At 38.6% G+C, this 17,557-nt stretch overlaps 1 protein-coding gene across 1 annotated transcript in view; it reads right to left on the bottom strand.

The window, feature by feature from the left end:
• LRRC63 (leucine rich repeat containing 63) overlaps positions 1–17,331 on the bottom strand; it is a gene marked incomplete at both ends in the record, with an annotated part of 136,886 nt that extends 119,555 nt beyond the window's left edge. Inside the window, one exon of the mRNA XM_080660134.1 lies at positions 17,247–17,331. Coding sequence (XP_080516260.1) covers positions 17,247–17,331 — 85 coding nt within the window. The remainder of the gene's footprint in view (positions 1–17,246) is intronic.
• Between the last annotated feature and the right edge of the window lie 226 nt (positions 17,332–17,557).

Below are 17,557 nucleotides of genomic sequence, written 5' to 3'. Positions count from 1 at the left end.
CTCTCTTGTCATATCAATTATACTTCTTTTAAAATATTCAAAATTGTGCTATATTTCAGAACATATTCTAGGAATCAACAAATTCAGTGATATTTTTAAAAACCTCTAAAATACTAAATAGAATTATCATGGGCTGGTGACCATTCTCTCTCTCTCTCTCTCCTTTTAAAAATTTTTATTTATGTATTTATTTTTTCTTTTTAAATTCATATTTCTTGTTGAAAGTATTACAGATATCCCTCATTTTCCTCCATTGACCCCTTCTAGCCCACACCTGAGTCTGCCCCAGGCCTTCACCACATTATTGTCTGTGTCCATGGGTTATGCATATATGCATGTAAGTTCCTTATTTAATCACTTCCCACCCAAACACTCGCCTCTGCCTTCCCTCTTAGATTTCACAGTCTCTTCCATGCTTCTATGTCTCTGGGTCTATTTTGTTCTTTATATTCCACATATGAGTGAGATCATGTGATACTTGTCTTTTTCTGACTGGCTTATTTCGCTTAGTATAATACTCTGCAGGTCCCTCCATGCTGTCTCAAAGGATAATAGATCCTTCTGTTTACTGCTACATAATATTCCATGGTATGAATGAACCACAGCTTTTTTTATCCACTCATCTACTGAAGGACACTTAGGCTGTTTCCAGATTTTAGTTATTGTGAATTGTGCAGCTATGAACATATGGATGCATATATTCTTTCTGATTGGTGTTTCAGGTTTCTTAGGATATATTCCCAGAAGTGGGATCACTGGGTCAAATGGCAGCTCCATATTTAATTTTTTGAGGAAACTCCATACTGTTTTTCATAGTGGCTGTACCAGTCTGCATTCCTACCAGCAGTGTACTAGGGTTCCCTTTTCTCCACATCCTTACCAGCACTTGTCATTTGTGGATTTGTGATGGAAACCATTCTGACAGTTGTGAGGTGATACCTGTCATTTTAATTTGCATCTCTCTGATGATTAGTGACTTTGAGCATTTTTCTATATGTTTCTTCAGCTTCTGTATGTCCACTTTGGAGAAGTGTCTATTTGGGTCCTTTGCCCATTTTTTAATTGGATTGTTTGTTTTTTGTTAAGTTGTATGAGTTTCTTATGTACTTTGAGTATTACCTACTAATCAGATATATCATTGGCAAATATATTCTTCCATAAAATGGACTCCCTTTTCATTTTGTTGATGGTTTCTTTTGTAGTGCAGAAGCTTTTTATTTTGAAGTAGTCCCATTTGTTTATTTTCTCCTTTGTTTCCCTTGTCCTAGGAGATGTATCTGCAAACATTGCTACAAGCAATGTCTAAGATTTTGCTGCATATGGTTTCTTCTAAGATGTTTGTGGTTTCACAACTTACATTTAAGTCTTTTATCCATTTTGAGTTTGTTCTTGTGTATTATGTAAATTGGTGGTCTAGTTTTTCTTTTCTTTTTTTTTCTTTTTTTTTTTTTGCATGTAGCTGTCTAATTTTCCCAACACCTTTTACTGAGGAGACTATCTTACTCCATTACATGTTCCTACCTCTTTTATCAGATATTAATTGAACATGATAGCTTGGGCTTATTTCTGTGTTCTGTATTCTGTTCCATTGATCTATATGCCTGTTCTGTTTTGATTACAGTGGCTTTGCAGTATAACTTGATATCTGGTATTGCGATCCTTCCAACCTTGATCTTCTTTCTCAAAATTATTGCAGCTATTGAGGGTCTTTTTTTGGTTCCATATACATTTTTGGAGTATTTGATCTAGATCTGTGAAATATGCCATTGGTATTTTGATAGGGATTCCATTGAATCTATAGATTGCTTAGGATAGTATGGACATATTTATGATGTTAAATCCACTAGTCCATGAACATGGTATATTATTCCACTTGTTCATATCTTTCTCTATGTCTTTTTTCAGCTTCCTGTAGTTTTCTGAGTACAGGACATTTTCCTCCTTGGTTAAGTTTATTCCTAAGTATCTTAAATTTTGCTGAAGTGGTAAATGGGATTTTTTTTTTTTTTAGTTTCTCTTTCTGAGAATTTATTATTGGTGTGTAACAATGCAATCAATTTCTGGGTGTTGATTTTGTATCCTGCTACCTTGCTGAATTCATTTATTAAATCTAGTAGTTTTTTTGGTGGAATCTTTAGGGTTTTCTATGTACAATATAATGTTATCTGCACATAATGACAGTTTTACGTCCTCCATTCCAATTTGGATGCCTTTTATGTTTTCTTCTTGTCTGATCACTGTGGTTAAGACTTCTAGTACTATGTTAAATAAGAGTGGTGACAACGGACATTCCTGTCTTGTTACTGTTCTTGGGGGCAATGGTTTTAGTTTTTGCCCATTGAGTATGATGTTGGCTATAAATTTGTCATATATGGCCTTTATTATGTTGAGGTATGACCCCTCTACTCCCACTATGCTGAGAGTTTTTATCAAAAATGGGTGTTGGGTTTTATCAAATGCTTTTTCTTTGTCTATTGATATGATCATGTGATTTTTATCTTTCAATTTGTTCATGTGATGTGTCACATTTATTGTTTGGCAAATATTCTACTATCTTTGTATCCCTGAAATAAATCCCATTTGGTCATGGTGTCTGATCTTTTTAGTATTTTGCTAGGTCCAATTTGCTAATATTTTGTTGAGATTTTTAGCATCTGTGTTCATCAGGGATATTGGCCTGTAATTCTCTTTCTTAATAATGTCTAGTTTGGGGATTAGGATAATGCTGGCCTCTTTAAAAAAAGCTTTGAAATATTACTTCCTCTTGGACTTTTTAGACTAAGTTTGAGGAGGATATGTGTTAATTCTTTGAATGTTTGGTAAAACTCACCTGTGATGCCATCTGGATCAGGGCTTTTGTTTGTTGGGAGTTTTATTATTATTATTATTATTATTACTGCTTCATTTTCATCAATCATTATTGGCCTATTGAGGTTTTCTCATTCTTCCTGATTCAATTTTGGAAGATCGAATTTTTCCAGGATTTTGTCCATTTCATCCTCTTGTTCAGCTTGTTGGCATATATTTGTTCACAGTATTTTCTTACATTCCTTAGTATTTCTGTGCTATCAGTTGTTCCTTCATCTCTGTCATTTCTGTTTTTGATTATTTGGGTCCTCTGTCTTTGTTTCTGATGAGTCTGGCTTAAGGTTCATCAATCTTGTTTATCTTTCAAAGACCAGCTCTTGCTTTAACTGATTGTTTTTATTTTTTAGTCTCTACATCATTTATTTCTGCTCTGATCTTCATTATTTCATTCCTTCTACTTTGGGCTTTTCTTATTGTTCTGTTTCTAATTCTTTAGGTTGTAGGGTTATATTATTTATTTGAACTTTCTCTTGTTTCTTGATGTAGGCCTGTAGTGCTATGAACTTCCCTCTCAAGACTGCTTTAGCTGTGTCCCATAGATTTTGGGTTGTTGTGTGTTCATTTCATTTGTTTCCAGGAAGTTTTTTATTTCTTTCTTGATCTCATTGTTAACCCATTCATTGTTTAATAATATGCCATTTAGCCTCCATGTATTTGAAAGTTTTTGAGTGTTTCTACTGTATTTGATTTAATTCATGCCATTGTTATCTGAGAAGATGCTTCATATGATTTTGATTTTATTGAACTTGTAGACACTTGTTTTGTGTCCTAACATGTGATCTATCATTGAGAACAACCCTTGGATATTTGAGAAAAAAAGTGTATATTCTGCAACTTTGGTGTGAAATGTTCTGTAAATGTCAATTAAAATAATCTGATCTAGTGTGTCATGTAGAGTCACTGTTTCCTTATTGATTTTTTGTCTGGAAGAACTATTTAATGAAGTCAGTGGGGTGTTAAAGTCCCCTACTATGACTGTATTGCTGTCAATCTCTCCCTTAAAGTCCTCTAGAAGTTATTTTTATAGTAGAGGCCCGGTGCACAAAATTTGTGCATGGGAGCGGGGGTCGCCTCAGCCCAGCCTGCATCCTCTCCAATCCAGGACCCCTCGGGGGATGTCTTACTGCCGGTTTAGGCCTGATTTTGACTGCCAGTTTAGGCCTAAACCGGCAGTCAGTCATTCCCCTCACAATCTGGGACCACTGGCTCCTAACTGCTCACCTGCCTGCCTGCCTGATTGCCCCTAACTGCCTCCCTGCTGGCCTGGTCACCCCAAACTGCCCCCCATTTGGCTGGTCACCCCTAACTGCCCCCCTTCTGGCCAGGTATCCCCTTACTGCCCCCTGCCATCCAGGTCAGCCCAAACTGCTCCCCCCTGACAGCCTGGTTGCCCCTAACTGCCTTCCGACCTGGTCACCTCCAACTGCCCTCCCCACTGGCCTGGTCACCCTTCACTGGCCCCTTCTGCTGGCATGGTGGCCCCTCACTGCCCACCCCCCACCAGCCTGGATGCCCCCAATTCCCCCCGCCATGGGTCTGGTCACCCCACACAGCCTGCTGCTCTGTCCTTTGGTCGCCCCTCACAAACTCCGCTGCTGGACTGGTCGCCCCACGCAGCCTGTTGCTCAGTCATTTGGTCACCCCTCACTGACCCCCCTGCCGGCCTGGTCACCCCATGCAGCCTGCTGCTCGGTCATTTGGTTGCCCCTCACTAACCCCCCTGCCAGCCTGGTTGTACCACACAGCCTGTTTGGTCATCTGTTCAGTTGTGATAGTTGTTTAGGCATATATATATATATATATATATATATATATATATATATATATATAATTTAGGTTCTCCTATATTGGATGCATATATGTTTAACATGGTTATATCCTCTTGATGGATTAATACCTTTACCATTATAGTTACCTTCATTATCTCCTCTTTTGGCCTTCATTTTGAAGTCTATTTTGTCAGATATGAGTATTGCTACCCCAGTTTTTTTCACTTCCATTTTCATTGAAAAATTTTTTCCATCCCTTCACTCTCATCCTGTGTAAATCTTTTGTTCTGAGGTAGATCTCTTGTAGACACCATATATTTGAGTCATGTTTTCTTATCCAAAAGCTATGTCTTTTGATTGGAGCATGTAATCCATTTACATTTAGGATTATTATTGATAGATTCTTATTTACTGCCATTTTAGTAAAAGGGAAAGGTTCTGTAGTCCTTGCTCACTTTCTTCACCTTCTGGGACTCCTATGTTGTAAATATTGTTACATTTCATGTTGTCCCCCAGCTCCCTTAAGCTGTCCTCCTGTGCTTTTTCTTGGTTTTGTTTTTCAGTTTTTCATATACCTTTAATGCTTTTTCAAAAAAATAATTCTTTATTGTTGAAAGTATCAAATATGTTCCCTCCCCCTTCCCTGCATTGATCCCCTTCAAAACCCTCCCACACTGCACCAGGCCTTCAGCACCCTATTGTCTGTGTCCATGGATTATGTATATACTAGAGGCCTGGTACATGAGATTCGCACACTGGTGGGGTGTGTGGCCTGCGGGGATCAGCCCACTGTAGGAGTGCCGCTCATTCCAGTCAACCGAGCAACTGTGGACCCACTCTCTGAGCAGTTGCTCCCTGGTCTGACATCTTCCATGGAGCTGAGTACTCGCCTCTCCAGGGAACCCAGTCGAGGCCGGGCCCAGGGACAACAGCACTGAGAGGCAGCAAAGTAGGCCTCAGTCCTGCTGTGGCCATGAACCCGCCTCCCAGCCTCCGGGGTCAGTTCTGCGAGAACGATGGTGGCAGCTCTGCATGGCCTGCAGGCATCTGGAGGAGGCGGCAGGGAGTGAGGAGGAGGAGCCTGGGGCAAGGAGGTGACAATTGCAGTGGGAGGAGCCATTCATCCTAGTCAGCTGAGCAGTGCTCCCACTCTGGTAGCACACTGACCACCAGGGGGAAGTTCCTTCATTGAGCATCTACCCCCTGGTGGCCAGTGTGCTTTATAGCGACTGGTCAACTGGTCATTCTGGTTATTCCACCATTCGGTCACTGGGCTTTTATTATATAGGATACTTATAAGGTCTTTGGTTGATCACCTCCCAACCAACCACCCTCCACCACCTTCCCTCAGATTCTGCACTCGGTTCCATGCTTCTATGTCTCTGGATCCACTCTATTCATCAATTTATTTTGTTACTTAGATTCCACATATGAGTTCAATCATATGATACTTGTCTTTCTCTGACTGACTTGTTTCACTTAGCATGATACTCTCTAGGTCCTTCATGCTGAATCAAGGGATAAGAGAGTCTTCTTTTTTACTACTGCATAGTATTCCATAGTACAAATGTACCACAGCTTTGTTATCCACTCATCTATTGATGGGCACTTGGGCTGTTTCCAGATCTTAGCTATTGTAAATTGTGCTGCTGTAAACATAGGGGTGCATACATTCTTTCTGATTGGCATTTCAGGTTTCTTAGTATATATTCCTGGAAGTGGAATCACTGGGTCAAATGGCAGCTCCATATTTAGTTTTTTGAGGAAACTCCATATGATTTTCCATAGTGGTTGCACCAGTCTGCATTCCCACCAACAGTGTACTAGGGTTCCCTTTTCTCCACACACTCACTATCACTTGTCATTTGTTGATTTGTTGATGGTATCCATTCTAGCAGGTGTGAGGTGATAACTCATTGTTGTTTTAATTTGCATCTCTCTGATGACTAGTGACTGAGCATTTTTCATATGTCTCTTGGCTATCTGTATGTCCTATTTGGAGAAGTATCTATTTAGGTCCTTTGCCCATTTTTTAATTGTATTGTTTGTCTTCCTTTTGATAAGTTGTATGAGTTCCTTATATGTTTTGGATATTAACCCTTTATCAGATATATCATTGCCAAATATGTTATCCCATACAGTGGGATCTCTTTTCATTTTAGTAATGATTCTTTTGCTGTGCTGAAGCTTTTGATGTGGTCCCATTTGTTTATTTTCTCCTTAGTTTCCTTTGCCTTAGGAGATGTATCTGTAAACATATTACTATCAGAGATGTTTAGATTTTCCTGCCTAAGGTTTCTTCCAGGATCCTTATAATTTCATGACTTACATTTAAGTCTTTTATCCATTTTGAGTTTATTCTTGTGTATGGTATAAGTTGTTGGTTTAGTTTCATTTTGTTTCATCTATTTGTCCAATTTTCCCAACACCCTTTATTGAAGAGACTATCTTGACTCCATTGTATGTTCTTGCCTCCTTTGTCAAATATTAATTGAGCATAATGGCTTGTGTTGATTTCTGGGTTCTCTGTTCTGTTCCATTGATCTCTATGCCTGTTCTTGTGCCAGTACCAGACTGTTTTGATTATGGTGGCTTTGTAGTATAACTTGAAATCTGGTATTGTGAGTCCTCCAACTTTATTTTTCTTTTTCAAAATTGCTTCAGCTATTTGGGGTCTTTTTCGATTCCATAAAATTTATGGAGTATTTCTTCTAGCTCTGTGAGATATGCAGTTGGTATTTTGATAGGGATTGCACTGAATCTGTAGATTGTCTTGGGTAGTGTGGACATTTTAATGATGTTGATTCTACCAATCCAAGAACATGGTATATTCTTCCACTTATTTATATCTTCTTCTATTTCATTTTTCACCATCCTGTAGTTTTTCTAGTACAGGTTTTTTGCCTCTTTGGTTAAGTTTATTCCTAAGTATCTTAATTTTTTTCATTGCAAAAGTAAATGGGATTGTTTAGTTTCTCTTTCTGATAATTCATTATCCTATATAATAAAAGGCCAGGACCATAAGCGTAACAACCAGAATGACCGCTCGACCAGGCGCCATAAGGTGCTTTGACCACCTCTTGGTCCCTCCCCCAACCCCACCCCGCAGGCTCCGATCGCAGCATGGTGAATGGGGAAGCATGGCGAACAGGGGATGGTGGCAGCAGGGCAGGACTGGGGACTGTTGAGTGGCAGTGGGCGGTGGGCGGTGGGCTGCAAGCGGTGGTGAGCATTCAGCAGCAAGCAGTGGCGAGCATTGCAGGGTGGTGGCAGCGGTGGTGGCAGCAAGTGTCGCGGAGCAGGGAGTGTTGAGGAGTGTCACAGGGCAGGCAGCATCAAGGAGTTTCATGGGGAAGTAGCAGGGAGTGTCGCAGAGCATCGCAGGGTGCCGGCGGGTAGCATCATGGAGCGTTACAGGGCAGGGAGCTTTGTGGAGTGTTGAGGTGTGGCAGAGGTGAGCGTCACAGAGCTTTGCGGGCCGGGAGCATCAAGGAGCATTGTGGAGCAGCAGCGGGGAGCATTGTGGGGCAGCAGCGCAGAGCATCAAGTAGTTTTACGGGGTGGGGAGCTTCACAGAGCATCACAAGGCGGCAGAGGTGAGCATTGTGGGGCAGGGAGCATCGAGGAGTGTAATGGGGTGGCAGCAGGGAGCATCGCAGAGCATTGCAGGGCAGCAAGCATTGTGGGGCGGTGGACATGGCCCTGATCACAAGCTAGGCCCAGGGACCCTACTTGCGCATGATTTCATGTGCTGGGCCTCTAGTTGGTGTATAAAAAAGCCATCGATTTTTGGGTCTTGATTTTGTATCCTGCTAAACTGCCAAATTAATTTATTAAATCTAGTAGTTTTTTGATGGAGTTGTTAGGGTTTTCTATGTACAATATCATGTCATCTGCGAATAATTAGAGTTTGACTTCCTCCTTTCCAATTTTGATGCCTTTTATGTTTTCCTTTTGTCTGATCATTGTGCCTAGGACTTCCAGTACTATATTGAATAAGAGTGGTGAAAGCGGACATCCCTGTCTTGTTCCTGTACTTAGGAAAATGGTTTTAGTTTTTGCCCATTGATTATGATGTTGGCTGTAGGTTTGTCATATATGGCCTTTACCATGTTGAGATATGCTACCTCTGAGAGTTTTTATCAAAAATGGGTGTTGGATTTTGTCAAATGCTTTTCTGTATCTATTGATATAATCATGTGATTTTTGTCTTTCAATTTGTTTATGTGATGCATCATGTTTATTGACTTGTGAATATTGTACCATCCTTGCATCCCTGGAATAAACCCCACTTGGTCATGGTATATGATATTCTTTTCTTTTTTTTTGGTATATGATATTCTTAATATATTCCTGTATCTGATTTGCTAATATTTTGTTGAGGATTTTAGCATCTCTGTTCATCGGGGATATTGGCCTGTAATTCTCTTTCTTTGTTGTGTTTTTATCTGGTTTTGGAATTAGAATAATACTGGCCTCATAAAAAGAGTTTGGAAGTGTTCCTTCCTCTTGGATTTTCTAAAATAGTTTGAGGAGTATAGGTGTTAGTTGTTCTTTGAATGTTTGGTATAACTCCCCTGTGAAGCCTTCTGGACCTGGGCTTTGTTTGGTGGGAGTTTTTTGATTACTGCTTCTATTTCATCAGTTGTTCTTGGTCTATTCAGGTTTTCTGATTCTTCCAGATTCAGTTTTGGGAAGTTGTATTTTTCTAGAAATTCATCCATTTCATCCACATTGTCCAGCTTGTTGGCATATAGTTGTTCATCATATTTTCTTACAATCCTTTGTATTTCTGTGGTGTCAGTGGTTACTTCTCCACTTTCATTTCTGATTTTATTTATTTGGGTCTCCTCTCTTTGTGTCTTGATGAGTCTGGCAATTTTATTTATCTTTTCAAAGAACTGGCCCTTGGTTTCATTGATTGTTTTTATTCTTTTTTAGTCTCTATGTTATTTATTTCTGCTGTAATCTTTATTATTTCCTTCCTTCTACTTACTTTGTGCTTTTCTTGTTGTTCTCTTTCTAGTTCTTTAAGTTGTAGGGTTAACTATTTTATTGCTGATTTTTATTGTTTTCTGAGATATGCCTGTAGTGCTTTGAACTTCCCTCTTAGGACTGCTTTTGCTGTGTCTCAGAGATTTTGGGTTGTTGTGTGTTCATTTTCATTTGTTTCCAGGAAGTTTTTGAATTCTTTCTTGATCTTGTTGGTAACCCATTCATCTATATATATATATATATATATATATATATATATATGGCTAAGCCACTGGCCAACCGGCCAGTAGTTATGATGTGCACTGACAACCAGGGGGCAGATGCTCAACACAGGAGCTGCTGAGTGACAGCACCTTTGCAGAGTGCCCTCTCTCACTCTGGGACCCCTTGGGGAATGTCAGATTGCCGGTTTTGGCCCAATCCCCACAGGCCAGGTCAAGGGACCCCATCTGCTGGAGGGACCCCATTCATTCCGCAGATACCTTTGAGCCCTGGTGCCACTCCAGGTGCAGCTGGCCAGGGAGGGACCATGGAAGGTTGGCTCCATGGCATGTCCACCCATCTCGCCCAGTCCCGCGCACCCCCCCCTCCCCACCGTCCACCTTCTAATTAATTTCCTTTCAATGTGCACGAATCTGTGCATCAGGCCTCTGGTTGTTTAATAACATGCTATTTAGCCTCCATGTGTTTGAATGTTTTTGGGTGTTTTTACTGTAGTTGATTTCTAATTTCATTCCACTGTGATCTGAGAAGATGCTTGATATGATCTGTTTTTTTGTTTTGTTTTTTTATTTGGTTTTCTGATTGATATTTTTATACTGTCTTTTAATTCACTGATCTGATCCTTGGCTTCCCCTAAGCTGCTGTTTATTCCTTCCAATGTGTCCTTTATTACTGCTATGTCATTCTTCATTCCTCACTGGTCATTTTTCATAGTTTCTATATATTTTCTTATGCTGTTGATAATTTTTGTAATCATTATTCTGAACTCTATATCTGATAAATTTCTTATCCCCATTTCATTTAGCTCTTCTTCTGGATAATTCTCTTGTTCTTTCATTTGAGGCTTGTTTTTTTTTTGTTTGTTTGTTTTTTTTGGGTTTTTTTTTGGGTTTTTTTTTTTGCCTCCTGTTTGGGTTTGTTTCTATGTATTAGGTAGATCTGCTACATCTAGCCTTTTGGGAATGTATCTGGTGCAGGACAATGTCAGACACTGTTTGTGACTGGCCCTGACTACCCTTTTGGAGGTATCAGCAATCCGCAGCTTGTGGCTCCCTCTGCTGGGGCTGGCTGCCTTTAGAAAGGAACAAGATATGCACCAACATCTGTTTTTCCTAGCACTGTGTCCAGAAGCATATCAGGCAAAGATTCAAAGCCTCCAGATATCTGCCTCTGCCTGAAGGGTGATTGTTATTCTCAGTCTCTTAATGAGCCTGAGCCTCTGCAGGGTGGTGCAAGATGTTTTCCAATGGGGTAGGACAATTTCTTCCCTGCCCCCTCCAGGCAAAAATTGCCTGGATGATAAAGGTCTGCCTGAGAAAGATGTCCTCTGCAGAATACCAGGTGGCTGCCTTCTGAGCTCTAACCCCAGAGCCCCCAACCCTGTATTCTTCTCATACAGCTCTAGTCAACTTTGCCCTCCCTCTGCAGTAGCCCAAGTTGAGTGGCTGTACACAAAATTTTATGTGTTGGCCCTTTAAGAATGTGTCTGCCTTTCCAGCTGTCTCTCTCTGGCAGATACAACCTTGCTGCTTTTCAAAACCAGATGTTATGTGGTCACCTTTCTCAGTTCTGGTGCTTTGGGCTGGGGAGCCCAGTTTAAGGTTTATACCCTAGAGTTCTCAGTGGGAACACCCCACAGCTGAGATATCTCTCCAGAACTTCAGCTGCTATCTATGGAAGCCTGGCCAATCCTCTTGTGCCTCCGCACTTCCTACCAGTCTCTATACAGTGGTTCTCAACCTTTCTAATGCCGCAACCCTTTAATACAGTTCCTCATGTTGTGATGACCCCCAACCATAAAATTATTTTCATTGCTACTTCATAACTGTAATTTTGCTACTGTTAATGAATTGTAATGTAAATAGCTGTATTTTCTGATGGTCTTAGGCTCTACAGCAGCGGTTCTCAACTTGTGGGTCGCGACGCACAGGTTGAGACCGCTAGCAGGGTCGCCTAAGCCCATCGGAAAACACAGATATTTACATTACGATTCATAACAGTAGCAAAATTACAGTTATGAAGTAGCAACGAAAATAATTTTATGGTTGGGGGTCATCACAACATGAGGAACTGTATTAAAGGGTCGCGGCATTAGAAAGGTTGAGAACCACTGCTCTATGAGGTCTCCACTTTACATCCTTGGTTTTAAGGGTTCTTTCCAGCTAGTCTTCAGTTGATTATTCAGGATAATATTTTAGTTGTAATTACAGTTTGGTCCTGGGAGAGTGTCAGTGTAGCTCCATTTAAACCGCCACCACTTTGGAAATCTCTCTCTCTTTTAATATTCTTAAGTGGTTGTCCTAGAGCAGTGGTCAGCAAACTGTGGCTCGCGAGCCACATGAGGCTCTTTGGCCCCTTGAGTGTGGCTCTTCCACAAAATACCACGGCCTGGGCGAGTCTATTTTGAAGAAGTGGCGTTAGAAGAAGTTCAAGTTTAAAAAATTTGACTCTCAAAAGAAATTTCAATCGTTGTACTGTTGATATTTGGCTCTATTATTGACTAATGAGTTTGCTGACCACTGCCCTAGAGTTTACTGGTGATGAGGTTTTGTTCTGTTTGGTTTACCACAAGATTCCTCTTGCAATATACATTTACAACTAATGTAAGTCCACTTTCAAATAACACTATCCTACTTAATGAGTATTGCAGGGTTTTTTAAATCTTTTAAATATGATTCTTATTGATTTTAGAGAGAGGAAGGGAGAGGGAGAGATAGAAACATCAATGATGAGAGAGAATCATTGATCGGCTGCCTCCTGTATGCCCCCTCCTGGGGATCAAGCCAGAACCCAGGGATGTGCCCTGACTGGGAATTGTACCATGACCTCCTGATTCATGGGTTAATGCTAAACCACCACTGAACCACACCAGCTTGGCTGCAGGTAATTTTTTAACAGATTCTCCTCATTTCCTCTCTCCCAATCATTATACTGGTAACATTGCTGTAATTCATCTCATTTATCCATATGTTAAAATCATCCAATACATTTTTGCTCTTATTGCTTAGAACAAACAGTTAATTATGAGGTCAAGTAAGAATTTTAAAAGTAAAAGTTTATTTTGGTTTTTATTTTTTATTTTTTTTTATTTTAGAGAGGAAGGGAGATGGAGAAAGAAACATTAATGATGAGAGTCATTGATTAGTTGCCTCTTGCACACCCCAAACTGGAGATCAAGCCGGAAACCCAGGCATATGCCCTGACCAGGAATCAAACCCTGACCTCCTCATTCATAGGTCAATGCTCAACCACTGAGCCACGCTGGCTGGGCAAAAAAGTAAAAGTTTTCATTTTCCTTTATTTACTCCTTCTCTGACATGCTTCCTTTGTTTAGGAAGCTGTGAGTTTTTGACCTATATTATTTCCCGTTGTGTGTGTGTGTGTGTGTGTGTGTGTGTGTGTGTGTGTATGTGTGTGTGTGTGTGTGTGTGAATGCATGCATGCTGAATCCCAAGACTGAACTTACTTTAACATTTAAAAAAAGCTTCTTTTAAACATTTCTTGCAAGACAGGTCTACTGACAACAAATTCTCACAGCATTTATTTGAGAAGGTCTATATTTCTCCTTCATTTTTCAAGGATTATTTCACTGTTTATAGATTCTAGTTTGGTGGAGGTTTTTTTTTCAACACTTTACATATTTCACTCTACTCTTTTTCTGTTTGCATGGTTTCTGACAAGAGATCCAATGTAATTCTTATCTTTTTTTCTCTATAGCTTCTTTCAAGATTTTTTCTTTGTCTTTAGTTTTCTGCAGTTTGAGTGTAGTATGCCTACGTGGGTTTTTTTTTTTTTTTTTTTTTTTTTTTGTCTTGTTATTTATACTGGTAGGTGTTTCATGAGTTTTCTGGATCTGTAGCTTGGTCTGTCATTAATTTTGGAAAATTTTCAGCCATTATTACTTCAATTATTTCTTCTGCTCTCTTCACTTTTTTATCTTCTCTGGTATTGCCATTATACATATGTTATACCTTTTTTTTTAATTTTCCCATAAGCCTTCAGTATTCTGCCATTTTTTGTTTGTTTTTTTCATTCTTTTTATTTTTTTGCATTTTAAAACAGTTGAGAATTTTTAATTGGTCTATCTTCAAGCTCACAGATTCATTCCTCAGTCATGTTGAGGCTACAGATGAGCTTATCAAAGGTATGCCCTCTCTCTTTTTCCACCATGAGAATCACTGAAGAAGTAAGCTATTGTTCTTATGGATTTGTGTACCATCATAGTTTGGTTTAGAGTCAATACAAGGATTAAAAATCAGTGATCTAATTAAGTTCTGCTGTTTCAGAATATAAAGATTAATTGGCGGTCACCAACCTTTCAGACCTCACGGACCACCAGTTAGTGACCACTGGACTAAATGACTTATTAAAGCCATACATCACAATGGGGGTGGAGCTAAGACCAAAATTCATATCCCTGGACATCCATTCTAGGGCATTTTACATAATTTCAAGTTTCTACAAGTCAGTAAATAATTGTGGGCCAAATGAGAAATATTACAAGTATTATAACATTTAGAGCTATAGAGTGGTTTTACAGTTTATCAAGTACTCTCACACAGGTTATTGCATTTTTAACCTTCTCTCATAGTTAAGTGCTCAAAAAGCCCCAGATTTTCCCTTCTGATTTTCACTGCCATCATCCTAGTCTACATCAACTTAAATTTCCCCTTGACTTTTCTGACATAGCTTTATAGTGTTTTCATCAAATTACCTGCATCTTAATAATGACAATTCAGATTTATTAGTGTCGTAATTATATATATTTAACTGGATCCATTTGTCCTAACCTTGCTGCGTGATGACTTGTTACGTTCCAATGAAAACCCTTAGGTACTCCTAATATTACTGACAATCACAAAGGGCACACTGCTCATTTATAACTTTATTTTTCATGTTGATAAAACTGTGTGGAATACTTTCTCTTACTAACCAAATTGAAAAAAATTCTTCTTTTGAAATTTACCTTAAACCTTATGCAATCCATCTTTTTTTATTAATACAACCAACACTTACTGTTCTTGTTAACTCAACAATCACTTAACACCTACCATGTGCCAACTGTACACATAGTGCCGAGGGTACAATCACACAGAACTATCCTACAATCAAAGATCTTACAACTTAGTATAGAAACTAGGCAGGTAAACAATTAGAGTAGAGAATGATAATTGCTCAATAGGGGTAAAGGATGGGATACTATGGAAGCATAACTGAAGGCACTCTAACTAGGTGAAGAGGAAAGGGGTATTTAGGAAAATCTTCCTAATGAAAATGATATGTCTTCTCAATTCCATACTTCTTTATTTTTTGACACATTTCCCCATGACTGCTTTTTTCTGGTATATTAAATGTCTACTTTTCCAATGTCTCTCCTTGGCCACCAAAAACTACACAGGTGTCCTCTATAAATAAACATATTTCATTTCACTTTTACTAATCACTCCAGTCTTAGTTCAAGCAGAATTCTTACTCAGGTGCTTTCTCACATCTATTAACTTATACTGTCTCTACTATTAATTGGACATTAATTTTATGCTGCTTTGTATGGCTACTTAAGGTTCTTTTTTATGTGTATTACATCTTTAAAGCTTCATTAATGGTCTTGAAAGGTCCTGAAATGCAGGGACTAGATCAACCATGTCATTAATTCCCTATGGCATTTAGAACTGCATGCAAATTGTAGATATTTATTTCAAAATTTTATTTGTGCTTGAGTATTCATTTTTATGAATTACATTTCAGTTACTCTAACTATTAATTCACCCATTCAACAAATATTTGGTACTCTTACTGTGTGCAAAGCACTCTGCCAAGAGCTTTGGAGACATAGGATTAATAATAGTCAAGGTCATAGAATTTCCAAGGTACCAAAAGCAGAAGAGCCACCCCTTACTGAAAAAAATTATTCTGCCCCAAAATGTCAATAGTGAGAAACTCTATACTGGAGCATAAATTTCAAGCAAAAGATCTGGTAGTAAGCAGTGAATCTATATAACTGTGGGTATTACTATTACAGAACATTTTGTAAAAGTAGAAAATTATAAAAATGTAGAAATGATATAACAAAAGTTGGTAGGGCAAGTGGGAAAGGAAATTGGTAGTAGTATAGGTGTGTTGATTTAAACATCTTTAATAGCCATGGATCAAAAGGTAATCATTTAACACTGTAAATCAAGTTATAGACTAAGCACATTTTAAAAATATAAATTGACACTAAAATAATTAATACAATCAGCCAAAATCAGGTGGTAGAGGAAACCAAAATATGGGAAAGAAAAGGGATATGCTAATTTTATCAAGTCAATAGATACTATATAGGGAAAAAGAGGATTAAGGGTATTATATAAAGTTATAGTTATAAAAGTAGCTCATATTTACTTCATAGCATTTATCACAGGGCAATTTTACATTTACATATGTAATTATTTAATTTCACCAGAGGGTAACTAATGAAGAGGATTCACAGGGCTTATTCTGCTCACTATATCCCCAGTTCCTAGTCCTGTGCTTATAAATAGTTAATTCATGTTATTTATGGCCAAACTGTTCTATAATGTGTCAGTGAACACTGAATTATCCAACAGAGCCATGGCTTCTAGAGAAAACAGTATTAGATTCCTGCAAGCCTCTCAACATTAGCAACAACTAATCAATACATAATCTTGTTACATGTTTTTCTATTTTAAAGACACTTTATTCAACATATATTGTTGATTCATTAACATTGAACTCATAGGCAACAACACTGTAACTCATGCCTAAAGGAAGCTCATCTAACACATATTTTTCTCTGTAAAGCACATCACGGCCTTCTTATGCTTAAGAAGACTAGACAGCACTTCAGCACTGTGCTTGGGGGATATTTTAGGCAGCAAAATGACCAACAAGAAGCACAAATATTCAAAAAACATGGCACTAAAGAGACTGCGGAAAGGACAGTTGTTTACAATATGAGAGCTGAAACAAAAAAGTCAGAATGTGTCAGCTGGGAACATACGTGTTTTTACTGCCCTGAGCATATCCAGAATGCCCGCGAGTTACCATTTAAACCCCTCTCCACACAGTCCCACAAGGAGTGAGCAGCAGCTCTGTATGCTGCTCCGCGGTGTTCTTCACGATATAGTGTTACGTTAAAAAGAGAAAACACAGAACAATACTGATTTGAAGGTTACAAATAAATTTTAGCAATTAGGTAAATTCATACCTACAATATCCACAAATAATGAGAATCAACTATACTTGTAGAATTAAATTGAATGCTATCATCATACAACAAACATTTGTCCGTTACTGGTTATTGATGTCTTGTAACTATTGTGATTCTGAGCTGTGCAAATTGAGAACTTTCTATGAAAAATAGTTAATAACATATCTGATTAATATACATACCTCTATGGACTTTAGTCTTATGTAATGGCAGCTTAGGGAGCTTTGGAGGTAAAGGTCTTCGGAGAAGTTGTGGGTGGTTTTGCATTTTAATTAATAATAAGCACTATTTTTCACAGCTATTAGTTGAAAATTGGAAAGCTTTGGAATATGTTTGAATTATTGTTGAAAAATAATTCATTCGAATCTCAATTGCATCTTAATGAAAATCATTCGGTGTGAACACTACTGAATCCAAGCAGAATTCCTATAAAAGAAAAATAGGATAAGAAAATAATTCTTTAAAACTTCTATAGAGAATCTAGGTAAAATTT

This window comes from Plecotus auritus (assembly GCF_963455305.1).
Source record: "Plecotus auritus genome assembly, chromosome: 3".
Lineage (NCBI taxonomy): Eukaryota > Metazoa > Chordata > Mammalia > Chiroptera > Vespertilionidae > Plecotus > Plecotus auritus.
The sequence above is the reverse complement of the archived record's forward strand: the minus strand, read 5'-3'. Positions and strand labels throughout refer to the sequence as shown.